Source organism: Phocoena sinus, chromosome 14 (assembly GCF_008692025.1).
Source record: "Phocoena sinus isolate mPhoSin1 chromosome 14, mPhoSin1.pri, whole genome shotgun sequence".
NCBI lineage: Eukaryota > Metazoa > Chordata > Mammalia > Artiodactyla > Phocoenidae > Phocoena > Phocoena sinus.
Genome location: NC_045776.1, coordinates 80366931 through 80391585, shown reverse-complemented (window position 1 = coordinate 80391585; position 24655 = coordinate 80366931). Strand labels below are relative to the sequence as shown.

The window sequence follows — 24655 nt, the reverse complement described above, 5'->3', positions numbered from 1 at the left end:
CAGTGCCAGGTTCGGGGCCGGTGTGCCCCCTCCTGCTCGGGGCCTGGGCACGTGGCAAGGAGCCATGGCTTCCTGTCTTGGGGGCTGACCACAGCCCGGTACGCGAGGCCCGGGGTGTCCTGGCACCGAGGTAGCCGGAGCAGCACTACGAGAGGAAGGCATAGCCTGCATGAAGGTGGATGGGGACAGGGTGCACGGGCCTTGCAGCTCTTCGGCCACGCGGGGCAGGGAGGATTCCTGGCGCGATACTGGGAGCAGGATGCGGTCGCCCAAGGCGTGGGCTGGTGGCAGCTGCTTTGCAGCCGGCGGGGGGCTGGGGTGGGGGTGGGGTTCTGGCTGGGCCCCGACCCTGCTCCGGACCCACGGTCGGCCCAGGCCCAAGTGCCAGCTCAGCGATCCCAGACAGAGACACCGCTCTCTCCTCAAGACCGTCTCAGGCGGCGCAGCGGGTAACTGACTGAAGGGGAGCTGATGGAGGCTGGCTGCTGAGCAGCTCCAGGCCCTGGAAAGTGGTTGATCCTAATTTGCCAAAGGTCTTGGCCCGGAGTGGTGCCCCGCGTGGAGGAAAGGTGTAGCGGGGAGAGGCCTAGGAGGTGTGGACAAGTGGCCCGGCTAGTGAGGGTGGTGGCACTGGCTCCTCTGTTCCCGCCTCTGCAAGGCCCCATCCCAGGACACGCCTCCCCAGACCGGGCCATGTGGCCTGAACCACTGTCACCCCGAGGGGGGAGGCGAGGTCAGCTAGCGAAGGTGCCGGGGGGTCCGTAAGCTCCTTGGTTCGCCAGTTCATTCACGCCTGTGACGGGGTGCAGGGAGTGGGACTTCCAGGTGTGATCCCTCTTAAGCCACGGACCCCCCCCACCCAGCCGGCCTCAGAGCGGAAGTGCCTGCCCGTCTTCACAGCTGGGTCATCCACACTCAACCACACGGCGTGAACTAGGACACCCGCGTCTCAGGAGGGGTTTGAGTGGCTGTCAGGGGGTCCCAGACTGGTTGTGTGTGTGTGTTTGGGGCTGTCTCTCTCTATGGGGGGTCTCTGTCTCTGGGAGTTTGTCTCTGAGGGGATGGTTGCTCCAGCATCTGAGAGGGGCTTTGTGTCCCAGTCTCTGTGATGGTGTGTGTGGGGGGGTGGTCGCCATCTCTCTCAGAAGGGGCTTTGTGTCTGTGTCACTGAGAGTCTGTCTTTCGGACATGTCGGGGCGGGGGGACTTTTACAGGCTTGAGGGGGAGCTCACTGCAGGTGGGGTTCAGACGAGCCCCCAGCCGCTGTCTGTTTCAGCATCTCTGGCTGGCTACCCCTCCTACAGGGCCTCTCTGGGTCCAATAGTGGGGGGCGCAGGCCCCCACCCTCAGGCTTGGTCGCTCAGGGTGGGATCTGGGGCTGCCACCCAGAGGAGGGAGGCGAAATGATGTGGACTCCGAGCAGGGTGGTTATGCTTGGGGGATGTCTCACCATGTCAGTGTCGGCTCTGGAGAAGCTCTGCTTCTGGCACTGGCGGGCTCTCACTTGCCAGAAAGGGGAAACTGACTTGATCCATGTGGCTTTTAAGGAAGCTTCTCCCATCCCTTTCCTGCTCCCCCGCGGGGAGAGGGAGCTTGAGGCAACAGGGAGTAGACCAAGGGGGAGACCTGGGAGACTCCTGTGTACTCAGGGCGACAGGCAGGTTCACGTACAGAAGCCCTGAGGTTGCACTCCAACATCACCCCCATTTTACAGATGAGAAAACAAAAGCACAGAGAAGTGAAGTGATTTGCTCAGGCTCACGCGGAGAAAAAGCGGCTGAAGCAGGCACTCGAAGGGCCTGTGTGTGTGTTGCGGGGCTCTGGTTGGGGGCAGAGGAAGGAAGTGACCTGTGGCCTGTAGTTCCAACATTGGTTCAGCTCCTGGAACGGGCTCATTGCCTTCGCTTTGCCCCCTAGGGAGCCGGGGAACAAGGGGGTGAGATAACTCACCACACCCCCCGCATCTGCCCCTGCTCCCGAGACATGAGGGCTGGGGCCCCAGGCACCTAGCAGCTACTCACCCATCCATCTGACAAACCCTTTCCAAGTACCTCCTCTGGGCTGGACCCGGTGCTGGGCCCCAGCTGGGAAGAAGGCCTGGTGCCCTGTCCCCACCCCCCGAGGAACTCCCAGGCAGGCGGTGGGGGCAGCTGCACCTTCAGGAAATTATGGCCAGGGCTGATAAGCCCCGTGCCGAGGGAGAGGCACAGGAATCGCACTGACCACGACTTGGTGATCAGAGGAGGCTCCCTGGAGGAGGGGAGGTTCTCTCTGCTGAAACCCGCAGTTTGGGTCAGGCCTGGTGGTGGGAGAGAACACTAGCTGGGAGGAACGGGCTGGTTGGGGGTGGGTGGTGTGGGCTCTGGGGCTGGGCAGACGAGGGTCCGAGCCCCAGCTCTTCTTGGCTTCTTTCTCCGTGGCCGGGGACAAATGATTTTGCCTCTCAGGGTCCCCATTCCTCCATCTGTAACACGAGCCTGATGTGTTCCGTGAGGTGTCCAGAGCCTTCCTCTCAGCCAGTCCTCTCCCCTGGCCGGCTCGAGCCCCTGGAGGCCCAACCTCGCGTCCTCCGTCCTCGCCCCGATCACCCTGCTTTGACGTATCCCTGCCACTCCTCCAGAGCCCTCATGGCAATGGGCGGTCTGCAGTGGGGGCCATATCCTGGGCCCTACTTATTATCCCCAGCACTCACAATACTTGGCGAACAAGGGGCCTGTGATGAATATCTGTATAGGAGTGAAGTGAGCATCTACAACCTACCAGGCACCGTGGTCGGTACCGGGGATGCCACAAGAACAAGTCCCCACAGAGAGCATTTCACAGGTTGACAAGTGCAGTGAAGGAAGTAAAGGGGTTCTGTGATGGTGACTCTGTGTATTTAGACACCTGGTCAGGGAGGGCCTTCCTGAGGAGGTGACCCTTGAGCTGAGACCTGAATCCGAGAGGAGCCCGATTTGTGAAAATGTGGGCAAACTGCCTTTCAGAGGGAACAGCAGGCACAAAGGCCCCAAGGTGGGAGTGTGCTTGCTACATTGCAGAACAGTGGAGGCCAGTGTGGCTGGATCGGAGTGAGTGAGAGGATCAGTAGATGAGATTGAGGAGGTAACAAGAACAAGGTCATGCGGCGTTCACGGGCCACGGCAAGGACCAGCAAGATGGGGCCCACAGGAGAGTTGTGAGCAGAGGAGGGGGATGGGAAGTAGCTGGATTCTGGATGTGTCTGGGAGTAGCAATGGCGGGACTGATGGACAGCAACTCAGTTTTTTTTTTTTTTTTTTTTTTTGCGGTACGCGGGCCTCTCACTGTCGTGGCCTCTCCCGTTGAGGAGCACAGGCTCCGGACGCGCAGGCTCAGCGGCCATGGCTCACGGGCCCAGCCGTTCCGCGGCATGTGGGATCTCCCCGGACTGGGGCACGGACCCGTGTTCCCTGCATCGGCAGGCGGACTCTCAACCTCTGTGCCACCAGGGAAGCCCAGCAACTCAGTTTTGATGCTGCCCATCTCGCAGGGGGTTCAGGGTGTCACCCTCTTTTCTGACGCCTCACACTTAGTGGGGGCTCCCTGTGAGCGCCCCCTTTGCCCCCAGGCCAGCTGGTTCCAGAGCCCTTGCCTCAGCATCCACCATTCTGCCGCTGTGGGATGGACTGAGCCCTCCCTCCTCCAAGTCTCTTGTGCCTGGGGAAAGGGGGGCAGGGGAGGGAGGTGGGTGTGGCCCCCCTGCCCAGCCTTCCCCTCAGATGCGGTGGGTTCCAGACGCACCCAGGGCCCACGTTAAACACGGATCCCGGGCTGGCTTCCAGAGTACCCAGGCCTGCTGGTTGTGTGCATCCTGTGTTGTGACCAGCCCCTCCGGGAGGTTCCCCTAGCCTTGGCTCCTCATTTGTCAAGTGGGGATAAAAACACCAGCCTCATGGGCTGTTGGGCAGGGGGGGTCATGGGAGGCGCCCACCACTGTTCCTCAGACAGGTGCCCCAGAGCAGGGTGGTCTCAGAGTATCACCATGGTCATGTCGAGGATTGCCCTCCACCCTGAAACAGTGACCTTCCTACTTCTTTGGTCCCGGCACCTCCCTTCCTCAATATGATGCTTTTTTCTTTGAAATTTGAATTTTCTGGAAATGGTGCTGGCCTGTGAATTCAGCAGTTCAAAGGGATCCTGGATGGATAGCCCAGGCCCCAGTGCCTGGTACTAGTAGGTGCTCACTAAAAGGTGGTGAGGGGGTCTGTTAGTACCATTTCTAGCCACAGCAAACTCCCCTGCCAGCTTGTGGATTTGGCTGTACTTTCTGGTCTCTGGATGTTAGCTCTTGCCGTACCTTTAGCCTCCAGTGCCTTTTCCTCCACCTTCTCCACTTTGGAGAGTGCTCAGCAAACATTTAAAGCTGCTAACTCTATGCCCTGCAGAGGACACACAAAGATGGAAAGGGAGCAGGGAGGCCGCCTTGGACTCATGGTCTTGTTGTGGAAAAATAGCTGTGAAAGCTGAAAGCTTCCTCAGGAGGGGCTGTTCGCTTCTGAGCAGATCAGGTATTCCTAAGACTGCATTCCTAAGGCCTTGTGCTCATCCCCACCTTGTGCCGTGTCCCCAGGGACCTTTCCATACCCTGCACACACTGTATTGCCAAATTCTCACGGAAGGTAGAGGCACTATTAACCCCACCTTACAAAAGTGGAGACTGAGGCTAGGAGAGGTGAGTCACTTGTCCATGGAGGATGAGGCAGAGCTGGGACTCAAAGCCAGGACTAATTCCCAAAAACCAGGATGGCAATGTTGCTTGCGGTGGTTGTGCAGACCCCAGAGAGGCTTCTGAGCAGGACACAGGGTGGCCAAAGTCTGGGGAACACATGGGTTCAGGTTTCTCTGCTTCATATCTTCTCAGAGCCTTTAATGTGCTACTGTGCACGTGATTCTCCATGCACAAGAGGCTGCCTTCTCTTGGGGAATCCCTCTTTGCACTGGCTGCCAGGAAGCTCAGAATCAAATTGGTGGCAAGTGAAACTCTGGTCTGTGTTCTAGCAGTTGTCTCCCTTCCCACTCTGAGTATCCCTATAACCCGACTAAAATTTTTGGAACAAGACAGGGTATTTTCTTTTTTTTTTTTTTTTAAGGTTGTTTTGATACAATCAGTAAGACATGATTAAGCCTTTCCCATAATGTTTTTTCGTCCATTTGTTCATTCATCCATACAGGCAGTATCGATTCTGGGCTGTGGCCTGGGGTTGGGGGACTCAGTTATCCATGACTGGGATCTAGAATTTCTTCTGGGCCTTTAAGTTTTCAGGCCCCCATCAAAGACTGCACTCTCATCCTCCTCCTCCTGGAGTCTGCTTACTGTTCCCACGCTACCAGAGAGAAAACTGAGGCTGCCAGTTAGTGCCACGCCCAAGATCCCAAAGGTAGTAAGTGGTGGAGCTAGGGCTCGTCTAACCTTGCCTCCCGGCCGTGGGGATGCTACCTTGAGGGCATGCGGGCCATGGCAGAGGAGCGTGGCTTGGACCTAGACCTTCGGGCTGTATACTATGTCCTACTTCCTGTCCCATTGCTGCTCTTTATAGGACAGGAAAGAGGGTCCCAAAACCCTGGGAGAGGCAAGACTTCTAAGGGGCTGGTGTGGCCTGGGGGATTCCAGATGGTGGTGGGAGGCCTCCCCTCAAGGCTTTCCCTTGAGGGATAAAGGCCCCTACAGTGGATGCAATAAGGCCATTGTGAGGGCTCGGCCTGCCCATACCACGGGACCCTCCGTGCCAGGCCCTTTAGTGCTTGGGTGTGAATTGGATGTTGTCTTCCCCTCCAGCCTCCCACGGAGGCAGCGGGTAAGAGCAGGGTCAGGCCCAACTAGCTGGCCTGCTTCTGCCCAAGTATTTAATGTGAGCGTCAGCCGCCCACCTCCACAGCTCCACCTTAGAATAAGCCGACGGACTCCCACAGGCTCAAGGTCCCGTGGGGACTGCCTCACTGCATGCCAGTCTCACTGTGCCTTTGTGCTTCCCCACCTCAGGGCCTTTGCCAGGGTCATCCTGGCACCTACCTGGGAAGCTCACTCACTGCCTTCCCACCCACCTGTCCCGGCCCTTACCGTCCCCTGTCTGTTGGGTGTCTGTCTCCCTTCTCTGGGAGCTCTCACAGCTCTGTGACCCTGTGTGTATTTTGTTCCTGCTGGGGCACCGGCACCTCTGCCGGGGTCTTGTGGGTATGAATGGCCGAGTACACGGCAGAGCAGGGTACAGCCCAGTACCTTGGAAGACTCTGGATGGGCCATCCCCACCCCTGAGCACACAGGGAGTGGCAGCAGGTTTAGGGAAGGCAGGGCCTCCAGAGAAAGGCCAGGTCTGGTCCCAGTCATCCCCTCCAGGCAGATTCGAGGCCCAAAAGGCCACCCACCCCCGGGCCCCTGCCATGGGAGAAAGGAGTCCTTGGACAGTGGGAGCTGAGGAGGACCGGATGAACCCGCGGGCTAGGCAGAGCTGACCAAAATGCCCTCCAAAAGCACGAGAACAAACCTAGGGCCAGAATTTTGCTCTGTCTGTCTTATGTAGAAGCACATGGAACTTCCTGCCATGTCCACTTAACAGACTAATTGTCCTTTCAGGGTTCACCCTACCCACCCTCTGGCACCTTCATGTCCTTGATCTCTTCAAACCCAGAAGCACCTGAGTAGTTCCCTGTGTGTTATGCATAGTCACAGTGATATACATTTTATTTTAGTATCAATTACATTCCATTACTCCCCTTTTATCTTACTTAGGGTATGTACGTAGGGAGGGAGGTTATATTACGTGTCAACTTCGTTGCAGGTAGAAAGGGAGCACATTACAAACGGGGTCTGTAAGGTTGAGAGAAAGCAGGTGTGTGCTCAGGGGAAGCTGTAGTCCTGCACGGGACACGGGAGCACTGTAACGCCGCAGCCAGCCCAGCAGGCTTTTCCCATCTTGGCTGGCCCCAGCCTGGAAATTTAACAACAGCTGTTTATAAGGTATTTCTTTCACTTGCAATAGTTCACCCAATCACCATACCAACCCTGTGAAAAAAGAGGGACTATTAAATATTTCCACCATACATACATATGACAAAACTAAGGCATGGAGGGCTGAGTCGCTTGTCCAAGGTTATACAAGAAGGGTAGGGTCAAGACTGAACCCTAGTGCCTAGAGGAATAAGAAAAATTAAAAAGCCTGGATAAAGTTAGCTCTAGAAATGCAAGCCCTACTGTGAGGACAGTGTCAGAGCCGGTCTACATCTTTGTCTTTACGCTTCCTAGCAGCCAGAGCAAACAAAGAAATGGATTACCACTGGAGGCACAGTGGCCATTGGAGCTAAGAACGAGAAGAACAGCTCCCCAGGAGGGATGATGCAGGATGTGGCGGGTGACAGTCTACTACCGCCTGTACTGCAAACACTGGGATGGTCTGGTCATTTTGATCACCCAAGCACAGTGTGACTCTGAGGTGGGTCCAGAGAGCAGCTGCTGGCCTGGCTTGCTCTGCGTGGCAGGTGGATAGAGGGTGTGTGAGATGAGGGGAACCTGAAGCCCCAAGTGTTCCTGCGGCTGCGGTTCGGGCTCGGCTCTCTCCACCAGAGCTCTGTTCCATCACATTGTTCAGTCAGAACATTGTTGCAGTCACTGGTCCATCCACACAGTGACCAGCGCTCACAAGGCCTGCTCTGGACTGTCCAGCTAGGGCTGTGGCCATAGGTGGGGATGTCTGTCCCTGTGCTCTCAATTGCCCCTCCAATCTGGGCAGAGCCCCTGGCATCTCCCCCACCAGGCAGCATGGTAGTTAGATGCACTGGCTCTGGTCCTTGGCAGGCTGGGGTTCAGCCCCCAGCTCAGCCTCTGGGGTTGTGTGAGCCTGGGCCACCATGAAGACACCAAAGAACCTGTATCACGCTCAGCCAGCAGGCAGAGGGGAGCCAGGACGTCTGTGCGGCCAGGGTTGGCTGTGGGGGGAGGAGGGGAATGCTCTCTTCACTGCCTGTCAGGTCAGCGGTTCCTCAGCTGCTGGGGGTGAAGCTGGCATGGAGGGCCCCACTTTCAGAGTAAAAGCAGGCTCTGCCAGTAATCTGGGCACTCACACTGGGGGCAGGGCCCAGGACCCAGAGCAGAACTGAAAGGGAGATGAGGCCTGTTACCCTCTCGGCCTGGCCCGCTTCCTCCCAGTGACGCTGAGGGCCTAGAGACAGTGGGGAGGCTGGGGGTCCAGGCAGGGCTGACTGCAAAAGCAAGAGAAGGAAGGAGCCCTCTGCACCTAACCCGTTTTGCAGACGGGAAATAGAGACAGAGGGGCTGGCTGACAGTGAAAGCTGCTGGGAGAGCAGAGGCCCTGCTTCTCACGCGCTCCAGCGTGTCCAGTGCTTGTGTAGGTGCCAGGCGAGGCTCCCAGGCTGAGGAACTTGGTCGTGGGGGACATATAAGAACTTGAAGGGTGAAGATGCCCTGGCTGGTGCTGGTCACTTAGGGCTGGGATTTACTAGCTGTGCAACCTCTCTGAGCTTGTTCCCAGAGCTGTCCTCCCCAGACTGCTGTGTCCAACAACCAGGGCAGGACTGGCAGCTCCAAGACCTTCTGTGGGTGGGCCTGGACCAGGAAGAGCCCCAGTTTGACCAACCCTCTCCTGCCAGGCTGCCCAGTCCTGGGGTCACCATCCTTCTATCAGAACCCTGGCACCTGTGTGTCTGAAGCATGCTTAAGCATATGGCTTTAAGGACTGACTCTTGCACCACCTTTTGAAAAGTCAGCCCCTCATGGAGGTCAGGTCTGCCAAAGCCACTGTGCCTGGAACTCACCTTTGTTCCTGCCTCTTGTTTCCTCCTCCCCAGCCGGCACTGCCTTGGTGAGAGCTGTGGTATCTCCAGGTGCGCCTTGCTGTCTGTCTCCTGGCTCTTAGGAAAAGCTGCTGGAGGGAGGAGGGCCCGGTTGGGTCTCCTCTGTCCATTTCCCACATCTTGCTCCTTCCCCCACACTCTTATCTTCTTTTGGCCTCTGCTGGAAGCAGCCATCGATCATCTCATGACCCCAGAGAAACAATCTTACCAGTCTTATCACAGGAGGAAGTAGAGGAGATGGGGGCAGTGAAGGGGTGAGCTCCTTTCTGAGAAAACGATGAGAGCTCCTGGGCTCCGGGAACAAGCATCTGCAGGGTCAGCCAGGCTCAGTCAGGACCCTTTTGCTGGCAAGAGGGTAGGGGGTCATCTCCCACCCACTCTGAGCCCCGCGTGTGTTGAATGTCATGGAGACTGCTGGGCCCCAGGTTTTGTGTGGGCTTCTGGCTGGCTGTAATTGAGGCCAGCCATGCCAGGCTTTGCCCCTTTGGGCTCATTGGCAAAAGAGCCCCAAGAACCCATAGCTAAGCTACTCTGCCAACCCCCTCCTTGCCCTAAGACTTGAAGGCAGGACAGATTAGCTAGGTGTGGGGCAAATGACTTTACTTCCAAGATTTGAGTTTCTTCTTTTTAAGATGTGGTGATAGTATCTGCTTCCTAAGGCTGCGGAGGAGCAGAGCTAAAGGTTCAATGATAAAGTCCTGGGCCCCCAGGCAGAGTCAGCCAGCACCATTAGAGGGAACTTGGGTTGGATACCCTCACGTCCACTCTCTGGGTTTACTGCGATGAGGTGGCCAGCAGCCACTGTGACTGGCAAGGGTAGGGGGTTGGGGGGTTTTGCTCCACCAGTGGGAAGAGAAACAGGTGTCAGCCAACAGACTATGTCAGAGCTGGAATGTCCACAGGTCCAGATGAAGCAGAGGTTGGCCCTTAGGCCACATCGGGTGCTGGGGAGCTCAATGTGTGTGTGTGTGTGTGTGTGTGTTTGTGTGTATGTTGGGGTCAGGGGAGACGGTGCTGTGGCTACAGGCAGAGGGCCCTCTGCAGGCTCCTGCAAGGCAGAATGCTAGAACGCACTCCAGGCTTGGGGTGCCTGCTCAGCAGCACCATGAGCGTGCACTCAGCAAGCTAGCTAGCCCCTGGGGAGACTGTGGAAAAGGGCAGAGGCCTGGGTGGGTGAAGGGCCATCAGAGACAGGCCTTGAATGTCTGCCTTGGTCTCCTAGAGTTCAAAGCCCAAGCTACAAGCAGCCTGCTCCAGCATCCAGGAGATTCGGCGATGCACACGTCTCGAGATGCCTGACAACCTCTACACCTTTGTGTTGAAGGTGAGTGACAGCTTTCCACACCTGGGAGGAATAGACACAGACCTCAGGGATCCCACCCAGCTCTCCCCTCCCTCCCTGCCAGGTGAAGGATCGGACAGACATCATCTTTGAGGTGGGAGATGAGCAGCAGCTGAACTCATGGATGGCCGAGCTCCGGGAGTGCGCAGGCCAAGGGTGAGACCCTAGGGCCCCACTCCTGGCACAGCTTTTACTGATCCTCCTGACCTACCCAGATTCTTAACCCCAACCCTTCTCCAGCAGACTCAGCACAGACCCAGAGATGCATATTCCCTCAGCCTTAGAGCCCGGCACATCTAACTCTCCAAGGGGAAGCACAGATTCCTTGAACCAAGGTGAGGGGTCAGGGCCTTTGTCGTCCGGTGTGTCGGAACTCAGCCCGGACGTAAGGCACACACAAAGGATCACCGTCACCTGTCTCCTTCTCTGTCAGGTGCTTCTCCTGGGGGGTTGCTGGATCCAGCCTGCCAGAAAACAGATCACTTCCTGTCCTGCTACCCCTGGTTCCATGGCCCCATCTCCCGAGTGAAGGCAGCTCAGCTGGTTCAGCTGCAGGGTCCTGACGCTCATGGAGTGTTCCTGGTACGGCAGAGTGAGACTCGGCGTGGGGAGTACGTGCTCACGTTCAACTTCCAGGGCATAGCCAAGGTATGGGGCGAGGCAGGTGGGCTGCACCCTGGTCAGGTTCAAGGCCCTTAGGGGCGAATGCCTGAGCCTACCGTCCTCCTCTCCTGCAGCACCTGCGCCTGTCACTGACTGAGCGGGGCCAGTGTCGCGTGCAACACCTCCACTTCCCCTCGGTTGTGGACATGCTCCACCACTTCCAGCGCTCACCCATCCCACTCGAGTGCGGGGCTGCCTGTGACGTCCGGCTGTCCAGCTATGTGGTAGTCGTCTCCCAGCCGCCAGGTGTGACCCTAATGCCCCTTGATAAAGGGGGTGGTGGCACTGGGAACCGAGACCTCGTGTTGTGTCCTTCCAACACTTGCCTCCACCCCGTTAAGACTGACAGTGTGGTCTCTCTCTTGGTCACTTGTCCCCCAGGTTCCTCCAACACTGTCCTGTTTCCTTTCTCCCTCTCTCGCTGGGATTCAGAGCTGGGCCTTCCCCACCTTAGCGCTTCTGGCTGTCCACGGGGGCTCGGCCCAGAGGGTCTCCCAGGCCGGTCCTCTCCCCCAGAGCAGATCTTCCACCTGGTGCCTTCGCCTGAGGAACTGGCCAACAGCCTGCGGCACCTGGAGCCCGAGCCCACCAGTCGAGCCCAGGACTCGGACTATGAAATGGACTCCTCCTCCCGGAGCCACCTGCGGGCCATAGACAATCAGTACACGCCTCTCTGACAGGCCTCCCAGAGGCCCCTGAGAAGCACAAGCAAGTAGAGATGTGAACTTCTGAATGTAACTTTCTTTCCTTCCTTCCAGAGAGAGATTTAAGGGACACTGTTAACTGTTCATTCCAGTTTGGATGTGACCCTTCAATTAGGCCTGTTAAAGGGCCTCCTAGAAGTTCCATTCTCACCTGGCTTTCTGTTTACAGATGTAGTTCTTGTTCATGGATGTCGCCAGCTCCTGCCCTGGGTCCCTAGGACCAGGCCCCATCACTCTTAGAGGGGGCAGTGGGGTGAGGGCTGGAGTTGGCAGTGGAAACTTGTTCTCTTTTTCACTGACACTGTCCCAGCTGGCAGACTTTCTACTTGGGGAGGGGGGAGGGGGGCCCATCAGGAAGCCCAAAACACTAACAAGCCCTGGATTCTCCTTTGGTTTTTCCCGTTATAGCTTCAGTCCACGTGGCGGGTCTCCTGTACCCAAGCCACAGGTGACCACACCTATCCTGCTTCGACTCTCAACTTTAGGACAAAGTTCTGGCAGATGGACAAGCTAAAGGTCAAAAATGATTTTAAACATTTTTACCTCAGATTAATTTTTCAAAGGATTCAGGTTTCAAAATTAAACCACTGCTTATTTCATTGCACTGTTTGAACTAATACCCATGCGATTTTTGTAGTCAGAGACAGCTATGCAAATCCTACTTGACCAGTTCCTGGTTCGAGCCAGCATGCCTGGCTTCCCTGTCTATTGCATCCTCAGGACAGTCACCTGTTGCCGAGAAGCCACTGTCCTTCCTAAATGTAGAGAAGTGAAGTGTGTCACCCTTTCAGGGAAATTCAGGCAATTACTGAAATAGGAGGGTGGCAAGGAACAATTCCACCTTGGTGCCTTATGAATAAAAAACTGGATTCTGGTTTACAGCAGCTTTATGGTGAGAGTTAAACTGAGGGGTAAGGGAGGGGCAAGGAAAAAGGAATAAAGGGCTGCTGGGCCCTTTCTAGTAAATCCTTCACCAACAGGGCTGGCTCAGAGCCTCCAAGTGTCTAAAGGCTTATTAAATTATCCCACAAGGTTTTAGGTTCATTCTTGAGCCAAAATGGAAGCTAGGAATCTGGTGCCACAGCTAATGAGAAACTCCTTTAATAGCCCACAATCAGTGTTCTGTTCCAGCAGTAACCACTGCTTCATCTGATGAAGCATGTGTGCATGTATACATAGGCACACATAACCTCTACCATGCAGGGAGGTCCTACAGTCAAATCTCCATCTATATTTGCCTTTCACAAGTGATACAATTCATGGGGGCTGGCTCCTCCCAGAACTTTCATGCAGAGGCTCAGAAACAAGGGAGGCAGTGACCGAGTGGAGTCAGCTGCTTTTGGGTGCGAGCAGAGCCGTTCAGTATAGCCACTGGGCTCCTCGAAGTGGCTTCTAGGAAACTGGGAGTTCAGCACAGCTTAACATTTATACATACATCAGTCAAAAGCTAAAATTAAACCTTGGCCTAGACTAACTACTTGCCTGCCTTATCTGGGGTGAGGCGTGTGTCTGTTCCCTCCAGCCATTCTCCACCCCAAGAGGTCAGAGGTCAGACTTTGGGAGCGGCAGGGAGGTCAGGAGCCACCTCTCTTCCACTTTTAAAACCAACACTTCTGGGACTTCCCTGGTGGTCCAGTGGTAGGGCTCTGTGCTTCCCCTGTAGGGGTCGTGGTTTCCACCCCTGGTCAGGGAACTGAGATCCTGCAAGCTGTGTGGCGTGCCCCTCCCCCCACCTTATATATACAGATAAAACCAACAGTCCTGGGTGTTTTCACAGACAGTAAAGCATAACCAACCCTGATCTAGAGTTGTGGTCTAAGGGCCACATTTTCTACACATCAAGCAGGTCTGATTAATGAATGCTAAGCAAAGTGTAGACCAGGAGTAAGCACTGTTTTGGATTTCTCTTTTACAAGAGAAAGCTCATCATAGAAAGTAAATGCTGACAAGTCACTGGTACAGATTTTCCCCTGTCTGCACAGGAAAGGGGCCAAGCAGACAATGAACCAAACAAGTAAGTTCCCTCCCTCCAACCAGAAGGGTAAACAGACATCTGGGATATGATATCCACAAGCCAGGGGCACTCACTTCTTAGGAGCCGCTCAACATACAATTCTCAGGTAGTGCCAAGAGGCAAGCCAGGCACAGCAAGTCAGCAGCTCTGACCGACTGGCTACAAAGTACAAGCTCAGAATCTGTGACACAGTCATCCACTTCCAGACTGCTTCAGTGTAAAATGTTCAAGAAAAACATTTCTTTACTAAATGTGTCTGAGTTACCAGGACAGCTCAAATACATTCTGACAAAAAGGCCCCTCATGGCCTGGGAAGAAGTGACACTAAGTTAATGCCTTTTCTTTCTGCTAGAGCAGGTTGAGCTGGAGGAACGGGGGCAGTGGGTCCCTGGGCTCGATGCTGTCACAGGCAGTGAGGCAGCAACCCTGACGGCTGCAGCCAGCCCACCGCAGTCATAGCACATTCCACCACCCTCTTTCCAGCCTCAATGTGACCACTGCTGGCGGCAAGAGGCCAAGCCAGCAGCCTCTACTGAGAGCCAGACTCTTGAGTGCCAGTTGGACAGTAAGCATCACAAGCCCTCCAGTTATCTCTAATTACAGACAACAAGGATAGCTTAACTGCTCCCAGCATCATCACCTCCTTCGCCTGACTTCAATGAACTTTTACAAACTGTCACCAGCACCAAAGAATTAAGTCAACTAACCTGCCTTGAATTTTAGACCAGCAATCCATATGGCTTTATCTGGTATAAATCTTCTGCCTTTGATCATTTCTGGACCGTGTAGGAGAAAGGAATAGCAATCATTAAAATCTTAAACCAGAGAACACTATTTTTACATAACAGTTTCTTAACTTAAAATCAAGGCCTTGAACCCTTCCCTAAGGGTTGCCTTAGATTCCTTTATGCTATTATTCAGGGCTAAGTCTGTTATCACAAATGTCATGTGAACGCTAACATCTCCCACAGGCTAGAGGAACTTGATAGTTTATTATCCACTGACTCTTAACAAGGACACATCTGACATCCAGTGTTTAGCGGAATAAGCAGCACGTTGTAATGACAACACAGAAAATGGATTCATCTTGTATCATTATAGGCAGAAGGTATTTGGCAAATTTGTATGCATTGTTTATGTACTGTATAAGTAACTTATTCTTGAAGAATGCAAATTTTGCTAAAATGTACAAATTGCTACATGTGAATTAAAACAAAGTTTTCAGAATCTTGATTTGGTACCACAGTATTTAAAGGCTCTATCTATCTATTATGACTGTAGTCTCTGCAAAATACTTGCTTTTCCTGTTTGTCCTGCTCCCACAAACTGAAGACATTAACGAATGCTTAGGGGTCTACAGGAGTATGCTATTTTGTACATCGCTGCATCTTTTCAGCCCTCTGGATTTCTTTATTACAGATGTGTGTGTGTCTCCTGCCCCCTACTGGTAAAACAGACAGATCCCTGAATCAGGACAACTTCTGACTAACTCATTTGGGTTCAGGAGATATTAAAAAGGAAGCTTACAGAATCAGCGTCAGGATGTGGACTTTCGGCACTGCCCAACTCTGGCCAGCCTTCCTCCTTCTGAAGCAGACCTCTAGCCACCAAAGAGAACATCTCTCAGTCTTGTCTTTTTCTAGAGATACCTTGAACCAGAACTAAAGGTGAAGAAGAAAAGTCATTTGACAGCTAACCTTCGAGGTATTAAGACAGCAGAGTCAGCCCTCCTGCCCTGATATTCAGTATCCTACAATGGAAATAGCTCATACAAACACACATTAACTTGATATCAGTTTTTAAAACTTTTTTTATTTTTTGATTTTTTTAAAGTTTTTATTTTATATTATCTACAAAGTAAAAGTTCTTCCCTTAACTTAAAACTTGAACCACTGTAGACAGTGATTACTTCATCAAACTTGATTTATAAATAATAATCCGTCAGTTTGACGGTAAGAATTTACTGAACCTTTGTCAAGTTTAGTAAAAGGGCGTTCCAAGTCTTGATTTTTTTTTTTTTTTTAAGCAGTAATAGCAGCAAGAATCACTCTTGTTACTTCTTTTGCTAGCTGATGTGTTCATGACTTTCAAGGGTCATTAAAAAATAAATAACTTCCAGTTTCAGCAAGCAGAGCTGGGGTACTTGCGGGACTTGGAAACAGCGTATGGAATTATGGAACAGCCCACAAGTTCCTAAATGCCTCTACTCGGTCCAAATATCTTCCACTGCAAGTGAACTGTTAGCATTCCTATTGGATGTTACAAGAAATCAACATATATTTTTTAAAAACAAAATAAATGAAATTCTAGTTTTCTGTGCTTCCAGTTGGTAGAAGCAGTAGAAGGGAGGAGGGAATTTGGCCTTTCGGTTCCTCCAGGGCAGCCTTACAACTGCTGTTGGTGGTGGGCTTGTACTGTAAAAAAGAAAAGTGAATATTTAAACAGAAAACTGGCAACACCGCACATTAGCCTAGTGTCTCTGCAGCACATGTCTGTAAAGCTATCCTTGTGCTACCTGAACAAGACTCAAAATTTAATTCACTCTTTACCCTTCCCACCCCCCTGCATCTGTACCAAAAGGGGGAGAAGGTAGGTGGGTGGGTAGAAACAAACCAGTCAGACATAAAACCATTTCAGATAAAACTCCCAGAAGAATTGTTGCTCATGGGGTACAAAAAAGGCCTTAACATATCCCCTCCCCAAATAATAGCCAAGCACCAATATTGCTTTCAGAATAACAGGTTAGACTGTGAAATATCGCCATGGCCACCATCAAGTATTAGAGCACAATCACGGGGCATTCTCTACCTGTCAGGGCATAGACTGGAGCTAATACTATACTCGAAACCAATCCATACACAGCACTTATCTCATCAGTGGTAGTCTCCAGAGCTACAATCAAACTCTGCCATGGTAGTAACCCCCCACATGTCAGACTGTTGGGACTCAGGAAGGAAAACACTGCCCTGTCCAACCTATCATAACAAGGAAGGCCAACTGAGTCCTAAGCATGCATCAGCTACACAGAATGCTGCTGCTGCTTCTCATCAAGCCAAATCCTGTATACCATCAGAACACACACACACTAGGCTCCCGGAAGCCTCAGGCCCTGACACTGAACTGATCATCACAGTTCCCTACTGTGTACACTCTTGACGGGTCTTGCTAGTTCTCAGATGCGGGGCTTGAAGTGCTGGCCCGGCCTGCCATTCGACCTGTGCGAGCAGAATGCTTTGGGGTGCCCGGCGGCCCCTGCACACACACGCCTCACCTGAAGGGTGCGTCATATAGGGGAAATGCGCTGTTGTCGAGACTGGAATGGGCTGTAGTGCACTTTGAGCGAGGGCGGCCTGGGGACCGCCGGGTGGCTGTGTCGTCATTAGCATCATTGGCGCATGGGCAGTTGGATGAGAAGGAACCATTCCTGACTGTACATGAGCCTGAAACAGAGAGCTCTTTTACGCATACAGGCAACATCTCCAGCTTAAACAACATGTCAACTGTGTCCCTTTCACTGGGTTGGGGCTCTCAGGAAAGGGCAACAGTGGGCCCTCAGGGCCCTTTCTTTCCTCTGGGGACATTCCCTAGTGGATCCGTCAGTTGACCTATAGACATGCTTCACCCTCTAGCAGATCCTGCAAGGCTGAGGGAGCAGGCACCCAGCGAGCCTGGGTAAAAGTCAGGGCTGCAGTGTCCTAGCCTTCAACATTTCTGAGGACTGGATTCTATGTATGGGGCAAGGTCTTCACAAAGATCCCTGATCCAAGCGCAGCTTTCTCAAATTAGTAGGAGGCTACCTGCAGTGATGCTTTAGACTCTGGCTTCCATGTGGGGCCTGAATTAGTTTTACAGATAACATCTCTTTCAAGTAAGAAAGCAGATTATTACATTATAAGCAGGGACTGTTAACTTTGTTCTAGGTTCTCTTTGCCTTTCCCCCTCTGCTTCTTGCCTGCTCACCAGCACACCTCAGTGAACAATGGGTCAAGGCAGTCAGAAAAGCCTCTCAGGCCCCTTTGCTCTGCTGAAAGATCCGCTGATAGAGCAGCAGCAGCAGAAGTTGCAGTGAATGGCTCCAGTGAGGTGGGAAGGGGTAATCTAAAATTATCTGGTCCAGCCCAGTGTCTCTCTGTACCAGGTGATAATGAGTTCAACCTGGTCTCACTGTCAAGTTGGAAAGGTTTTAGTCAGCCCAAATAGCTGGATCGCAGCTCTGCAGGGAATTGGCAGAGCCAGGAAGAGCCCTCGTTTCCTGCCTCCCATGCTGTGCACTGTTCTAGACCAGGATAAGCCTTGAATGAAATGCTGTTTTGACTCTTACATATTCAAAGGGACCCAGGGCATATCTGGGCTTCCCTGCAAATATTAACCTTGTTGCTCTTTCAGCACAAAAGCACAAAAGTGAGGTTTTAGGAACCCCAACTTACATGTAAATTCACATACCTACTTAGCCACCAGCCTCTGTTAGACATCTACAGGCCCCCTGGTCTCATGAAGCTCCTGGTTCAGCCAAACCATGCTGCCCCACACCTGACCAAACCGGCTCCCCTCCCCGCCATCAAAAGCAAATCATCCACTGCAGTGCGCCACACTACAGAACCTACACATTTGCTGGGGAGAATGCCCGAACTTCCCAGAGCTGTGGAACGCTAGTTACAAGGTCGCCTCTGAGAGTTAGCTCCAACTGAGCACCATCTCCAGCCCCACCACGCCAGAGCCTCAGTGGTGCACTGCTTGACATGAAACAGAGTTCAGTGAGGCAGGCTAACTGAGACCCAGAAGAGTTCTGTTATGAAAGCAGCAAAAATAGACAACAAATACAGCCAGTTCACCCTTAACAGCTCTAGGGAGGGCCTAAAAGGACAGTGTTGGAGCCCAACTTCGGTGCAGCTCCTTCTCATTAAGACAATCCAAATTGGCCCTGGATTGCATTGGACTTTTGTCAGCAGCTGATGCAGAAAGCAACCACACCTTTCAACCCTTAGAAGCTTTTGCTGGAGGTGAGCTCCAAAGGGCTTCCAGGGCTGCTCTTTAAGAAAAATGGGAACACCTGGGTGCTTCCAGCTTCAAGTTATACTGCACGAATGTACAAGGCCAAGCCCTTTCAAGAAGTACAACATATGGTCAAAGCGGATGTAGGAACAGCCAGGGAAAACAAGTACAGCTATTTCTTAGGAACTCATGTGACTAACGTTCGAGTGGTCAGGCCCAGTGTAGTCACCTCAGAGTTGAGAATTTGAAATCCCATCCTCCTTGCTAGATTCGTGTGTATGTGTGTGTGTCTGTGTTGGGGGGGGGGGAATATATGTATGTATACGTATATATAGCAATGAAGCTATATAAACATAGCAAAGCAGATACAGCAAGGAAAGAATTAGGTTGCATTCCAGAGTCAAAGATATTTTTAAGGTCTCAGTTGGGAAACGTTAAAAGACTGACCAATCAGCAACTTCACTGATCCCATTACAAAACCACACAAACATTCATTTAGGGCCAGATCACATGTATTTGAGTGGAAAAAAGGAGACAAGCAAATGGCATCACACACAGGGGTTCCTGGCTCAAAGAGCAGCTGGTTCTTTGCTGCTTATCTGACAACCTTCGTTTCCTACTTGGTCTTCACAGAAAGTTGGCTAAAGCGGGTTTACCTGAGGTACATGGGCCATGTGGGGTGGATTGGTATAAGCCGGCTGAACATGAGAAGGATGAATCGTAAAGACGGTCTGTTGTGCTGTTGGAAAACTATTCTGTGGCGACTGTGTGTTGGAGGCAGGTGTCATGGAAGGTGGGGTTGGTGCGAGCCCCGCGTGGTAAATGGCTGACTGCTGCTGTGGACTGGCCAGGTGGAGAGCCTGGGCGGCCTGATGCTGATGGTGCTGCGAAGTAACAGGAAAGAATTGAGAAAATTTTCTTTAAGGAAGAGCAGTTTAAGGGTCACACACAAAGCTGAGTTTTGCATATGACAACAGGCTTCCTCTGGGCCTATCTAAGATGAGGGGCAATGGCAGGTACCAGAGAATACACAGGGAGTAGGAGCAGGGCTGGGGTGGGGGTGCCTCCTGTTCACAAACATTCCTGTCTGGGCTGCAAGCCTGATTCTCAGCCTACAAGCCCTCAACCAGCAGTGGTAAAACAGGACTACTGCTCCAGGGGCCTGACAGATGTCAAAGAGCTCCTTAAGTGCCTTCTTAACAAACATGATTAAAGAAGCTAATAGGAAAAAAAAGAAACACCCTCATCATGTAAACATTAGAAATGAGATTTTTAAAAAGTCCCAAGCCAATTCCTTACTTTATGTTAGATTTTTCAATATTGGTTAAGTTTCCAGAACTTACCCCATCACCTTATTCTCAATATGTACCTTAAGGTGATTTAAACCTGGGGGCACAGCCTGCAGAGCTGTACACTGGCTCCATGAGGCAGGGCTGCTCGGTGTTTTGATCACGTGGTACCTAGCATCTTGCCTGGCACTGAAGAAAACACTCAATAAACAGAACGATGAAGCAGTTCTGGTGAAGGCCTCTCAGTTCCTCCTTACCTGAACAGGACTGGGTGCAGGATGGCTTCCACCATGTTGGCTTTGCTGCTGTCCAGTGGGGGTGGCTGAAGGCTGAGGATGTGGAGTATGAGGGTGCAAGGTAGCATTAGGGTGCGCATACTGCTGAGCAAGGGAGCCAGTGGAAACTAAAGTGAAAGGAAAAGAAATGTGTGTAATTGACAGGTGTCATGCTCTTAATCGCTCCTCTATGCCTCATCAACTTTCAGCTCATCCACAGTCTTCTTGATGCTCAATGCCTAACCAATCTCTGTATTTGACTCCATTTAAAGCACCCACTTCTTAAAAAAACAAGTGGGAAGTTACTGCTTAACAGTCAGGCTAGCATTTTATTCATATAACATAGCTGTACACATTATATCAAAATCTAATTAAATTTACTTCTAAAACAGTCACTAGGTTTCCTGAAAAGGCAACTGAAAAGCATAGACAGAAACAATTCAAACAATCCCCCGTCTGCGACCTGTCTCTGTCTCTCTGTCTCTCACACACACACATTTAGCTCAAGGCCATCATCTGGCTAACCTCACCATGCTACTGCCCTGGACCTGATGCAGTGTCCCGTGGGCACAGACTCTATCAGGGCTGTAGTAAGGGGCTGGATAAGGTGTGTGGCAAGGTCAGGGCTCTATCTTCAGGGCCAAATGACCACAATCTCTCTCAGCTGATCACAGAAGTCACTCTGCCACTCAGTTCATTCTCTAGGCCTCCCTGCTCAAGATCTGTCACCTTTGCTTTATAAAATCTAGTAAATGGGATTACCTAAACTATGTAGAAAAACGAATTCCCTTCAAAGCATCCTAGCCTTTAAAAAGAATTTTACTAGCTAGAGTAACCTCAAAGGAAATACGATGAGCTAGTTTAAGTAAAAGTGTGTTCATTAAAGCTAAGAACCCAAAGCCAATTCTTTGTGAATCTCAGCACAGACCATACCTTGGCACAAAACAGGGAGATGAGGTATAAATTCATTTGTTCATGTCATCCCCAAACAGCAACTTGAGAATCAAAATCACAAGATGGGTTCATTGCTTCCAGTGACTACTGATAGCACACTGATACAAATCTAAGCATGATGTGGCAATGAGCTGAGGACAATGTTCTCAAGATGTATCTCCTCTTGGAAGTCAATGTGTCAATTCCAGAATAGTTCTTCACATTCTTCATATGGTGTTACATATGGGGGCTGATGGGGAGAAGCAAGCACTGCTTTGGGATCAGGTAGCCTAACAACAGCAGTCTAATAGGCCGGCTGCTGAGAGTTACTAGCATAGATGACTCTGGATGAGTCCAATGTAAATGTTATGCAGAGGGTTAGGCACATGAAACAATTCTATAATGCTTGACATTGTAGGGCCAAGGACCAACATTCCAGCCCAACTGGTTATCTCCTCAACTGTATATGTATCCTTTAAAGAGAGAAGGGTGAGGCAAAGAGCAGTGCTAGGATCACCTGTGCATCCACTGCCAACACCACAGTGGGCATCTATACTAAGTTAACTCCCAGATTAGATTAAACAAAGCATTTTTGTTTATACACTGGGAAAATCCCCTAGCTATAACAGTTAACATACACTGGAACATATTAACAAGGAAAACTGGCAACGTATTCTTTGGGTGTTTTTCAAGAAGTCAGTGACAGTTTTCTGGGACATGGGAAAAATAATGTGCTAACAGCTTTCTTGAGTTTCACAGTCCCATGAATCTATGAAAGTAGTCATTGTCGTTTTTCTAGTTCATTGGTTTATTAAAAGGCCATTCTTCACCATCATATTCATTAAGTTAAGCTTCTGACCCCCAAAACTGTCTGGGCACTGACTTAGTCTAAAAGACTTGAGATAAATTTTGAACCCTTGTTCTTGTAAAAATCTTACACTTATTTTTCAAATTTATTTTTAAATAATTAGAACAGCTACATGTAGCTAGTGGCTACTGACTGGACATCATTATTTGTAGCACATTTCCTTCAGCACAGAAAGTTTTATTGAATAGTGATATCTAGAGTCATTCATTCTCCCTTATTTTCAAACCACTTGCATTAAAATCCTCCCTACTATAAATTCTTAAATGTTTCATTTGTAACAATTCTAATCTGTCTGGGGGAAAGCAATTCCCGAATCCAAATTCTATTTATGAGGTTTCATAGAGTACAGAATCTCAGAGTTTCTATTTATTTAACCTTATTTATTCAAGAAACTTTTGTACCAAAAAGTTTTAAATTTCATTTTTAATTACCTTTTAAGCAAAGTATTAAGGAAATAAAAAGTAACAATAATCAACTCTAGCTGGGTGCTATTTTATTAATATTCATACATAAAAAAGCATGGCCATCACAAAGAGAATTACACCCATGAAGTCTCATAATTTATTCATCAATTAGAAAAATATTAAAATCTTGAAATTACTTGGAGAGAATTAAAGATGGAAGTATTTTTTACTATGTATTTTAAAAAGGCATCTCTGTGATAGTTTACCAATACTGAAAGGTTATAAGATAGAGTATTCTAATCTATATGTCATTTGCATTCATAGCATAAATACTTCAAGTAATCCAAGCTGAATGCATCTACATGGGCTTTTGTTTAAAAAAAAAACACCCTTTCCCTATCTAAACACCAATAAACTGTAATGCATTATAAGAAAAATTAAGCAGATGTAAACATACATCTACAAATAAAATGTGAGGATGTTTGATTAGAAATATCTTCCTTTGTTCATCATCTTGCTTAAAGATGTTTGCTAAGCAAGTACCTTACCCAGGAATTCTTTTCCCCCTTCAAATATGAAAACTGAGTAGCTAATTGGGGAAAATGTGGAACTTATACACTTTAATAGTAAAAACAACAAAAATATACTTTGGTTCCTTGAAAGGCCAGTTAAGAAGGAGACAAAGACAAGCAGGATAAGAGGGAAATTAAAAGGCTGGGGGGCAGGGGGGAAGGCTGGAAGAGGGGAGGGGGGAGAGAGAGATAAGAGAAAGGAACCAAGATAGAGTAAATGAGGGGAAAAATCTAAGAGAATTAGGGAAAGGGAGAAGTGGAGAGTGAAAGGCAGTAAATTCTGGGCTTTCCTGACCTAAGCCTATCATTTAACTGCTTTTATTATACATGCTCATTAGCTAAAGATTCCAGAGAGGTTAAAAATAAAGTGATTTTTCTTCAAAATTCTGATTTAGCTATCCATCAGTTAAACTTCTATTTATAAAACCTAAGTTGCCTTCATGAAACCTGGATTAGTTCAAGCTAATCAAAGAAATAACTATTTTTTGGGCCAGACCCAGTCCAGAAGTTTCCCGCTCACTGTGTTCCTCGATATAAATGTTTAAAACTCTAATTATGTGATTTGTCAAATCCTCGAAACACTAACCACAATCCAAAAATCATTTCCTAAGCCATGATCTTACTGAAGCCAATGCAGTCCATAGAGATGTGCATTTAATTTAATATAGAAGTTATTAAATTAAACCTAATTTAGTAACTAGGTTTTGTCATTTTTGACCTTGGATGCACAAGATATGAGAGAACACCAGCACAGCAAAACTTTAAAAATGAAACAAAACAAAATCTTCCAACTTTTAAATCTGATCTTAAATTCAGAAAAAAGGAAGTAAAGGAACGTTGAAAACTCTTTAAAAGGGGAATAAAAGGCAACTAGACCAAACAAACCAGGACAAAATGCTTAGAAGGGGGTGGGGGTGGGGTATGAAACAGCAAATTAAATCACAAATAGCAGCCCCACTGTTAGTTTCTTTTAAAAGTACTGATACTCTCTTATAGGGAAAGTTGTGCTAAGGCAGTTAATGCTTAGGTGTGATGATTAAGGACCTTTTAGCTACTTACCAGGAAACTGACTCCAAAACTACTAACAGAGACAGTAAGATGGTGAGGGTAACTACATTTGAGACCTCAAACTGAGTACATAATAGAATTACTGACAGTGTCTTTTATACACTATACCACATACATAGTTTCCCTTTAACAGTTATATATACAGCAAGACTCCTTTTTAAAGAGCATCTATTAAAGGATTAAATTTGTTAACATTTCCTAGCACCAAATAAATAGTATGTATGCACTTATTTTTGGATACCAAGTCAAGGCACAATTAATGAAAATTTAAGTCAAAATGTTTTCTAAATGCTTTTTAAAATTTGGCATCTAGTATATTCAGACATTCAGTCATTCTACAATAATTTAAAATTTAGTCTCTAACAAAATTTTAATCCTTAATATCCCCTAGTATATAGTATTTCACATAAAGCGACATATATTATACTGTCATACATTTCTAAAGGATTCCTGCAAGTTAGTGACTTTCCCATCCAAATACCAAAAGCCCATGAATAAGCCTTATTTTAAAATTTCCCTACAAATAGAGAAAACAAACCTTACAAGTTCATTTCCAAAAGCAATCCCTGCTCAGACTTTCTCCATTTAGGAGCAATCATTTACCTTTCCACTGGTGGTGAGAGGGGGCTGGTGTTGCCAAAGACAATCTCTGGTAGCTGCTAGGTCATGCTTTCCTGCTTAAACTCAAGACATCCATGAGGTGTCTGC

At 49.8% G+C, this 24655-nt stretch overlaps 2 protein-coding genes across 29 annotated transcripts in view; one reads left to right on the top strand and one right to left on the bottom strand.

Annotated features, from left to right (window-relative positions):
* The window catches only part of SH2B3 (SH2B adaptor protein 3), a 39558-nt gene extending 24779 nt beyond the window's left edge, over window positions 1-14779 (top strand). Inside the window, exons 3-8 of one of the 6 annotated variants that reach the window (XM_032602935.1) lie at window positions 10046-10147; window positions 10230-10321; window positions 10406-10500; window positions 10599-10813; window positions 10903-11074; window positions 11941-14779. In XM_032602935.1, coding sequence (XP_032458826.1) covers window positions 10046-10147; window positions 10230-10321; window positions 10406-10500; window positions 10599-10813; window positions 10903-11074; window positions 11941-11984 — 720 coding nt within the window. In that variant the 3' untranslated portion in view covers window positions 11985-14779. Of the gene's footprint in view, window positions 1-10045; window positions 10148-10229; window positions 10322-10405; window positions 10501-10598; window positions 10814-10902 lie in introns of all 6 variants that reach the window. The other 5 variants (XM_032602934.1, XM_032602932.1, XM_032602933.1 and 2 more) reach the window with 5 other exon arrangements.
* ATXN2 (ataxin 2) overlaps window positions 4683-24655 on the bottom strand; it is a 132062-nt gene continuing 112089 nt past the window's right edge. For 8 of the 23 annotated variants that reach the window (XM_032602904.1, XM_032602912.1, XM_032602917.1 and 5 more), the window contains 7 exons: window positions 20085-20230; window positions 19195-19422; window positions 16818-16986; window positions 15074-15960; window positions 14254-14322; window positions 8785-8894; window positions 4683-7018 (listed from right to left, as the gene is read on the bottom strand). In XM_032602904.1, the coding sequence (XP_032458795.1) occupies window positions 15932-15960; window positions 16818-16986; window positions 19195-19422; window positions 20085-20230 (572 nt within the window). In that variant the 3' untranslated portion in view covers window positions 4683-7018; window positions 8785-8894; window positions 14254-14322; window positions 15074-15931. Of the gene's footprint in view, window positions 7019-8784; window positions 8981-9031; window positions 9132-9604; window positions 10169-14253; window positions 14323-15073; window positions 16987-19194; window positions 19423-20084; window positions 20231-24655 lie in introns of those variants that run through there. The other 15 variants (XM_032602913.1, XM_032602914.1, XM_032602923.1 and 12 more) reach the window with 9 other exon arrangements.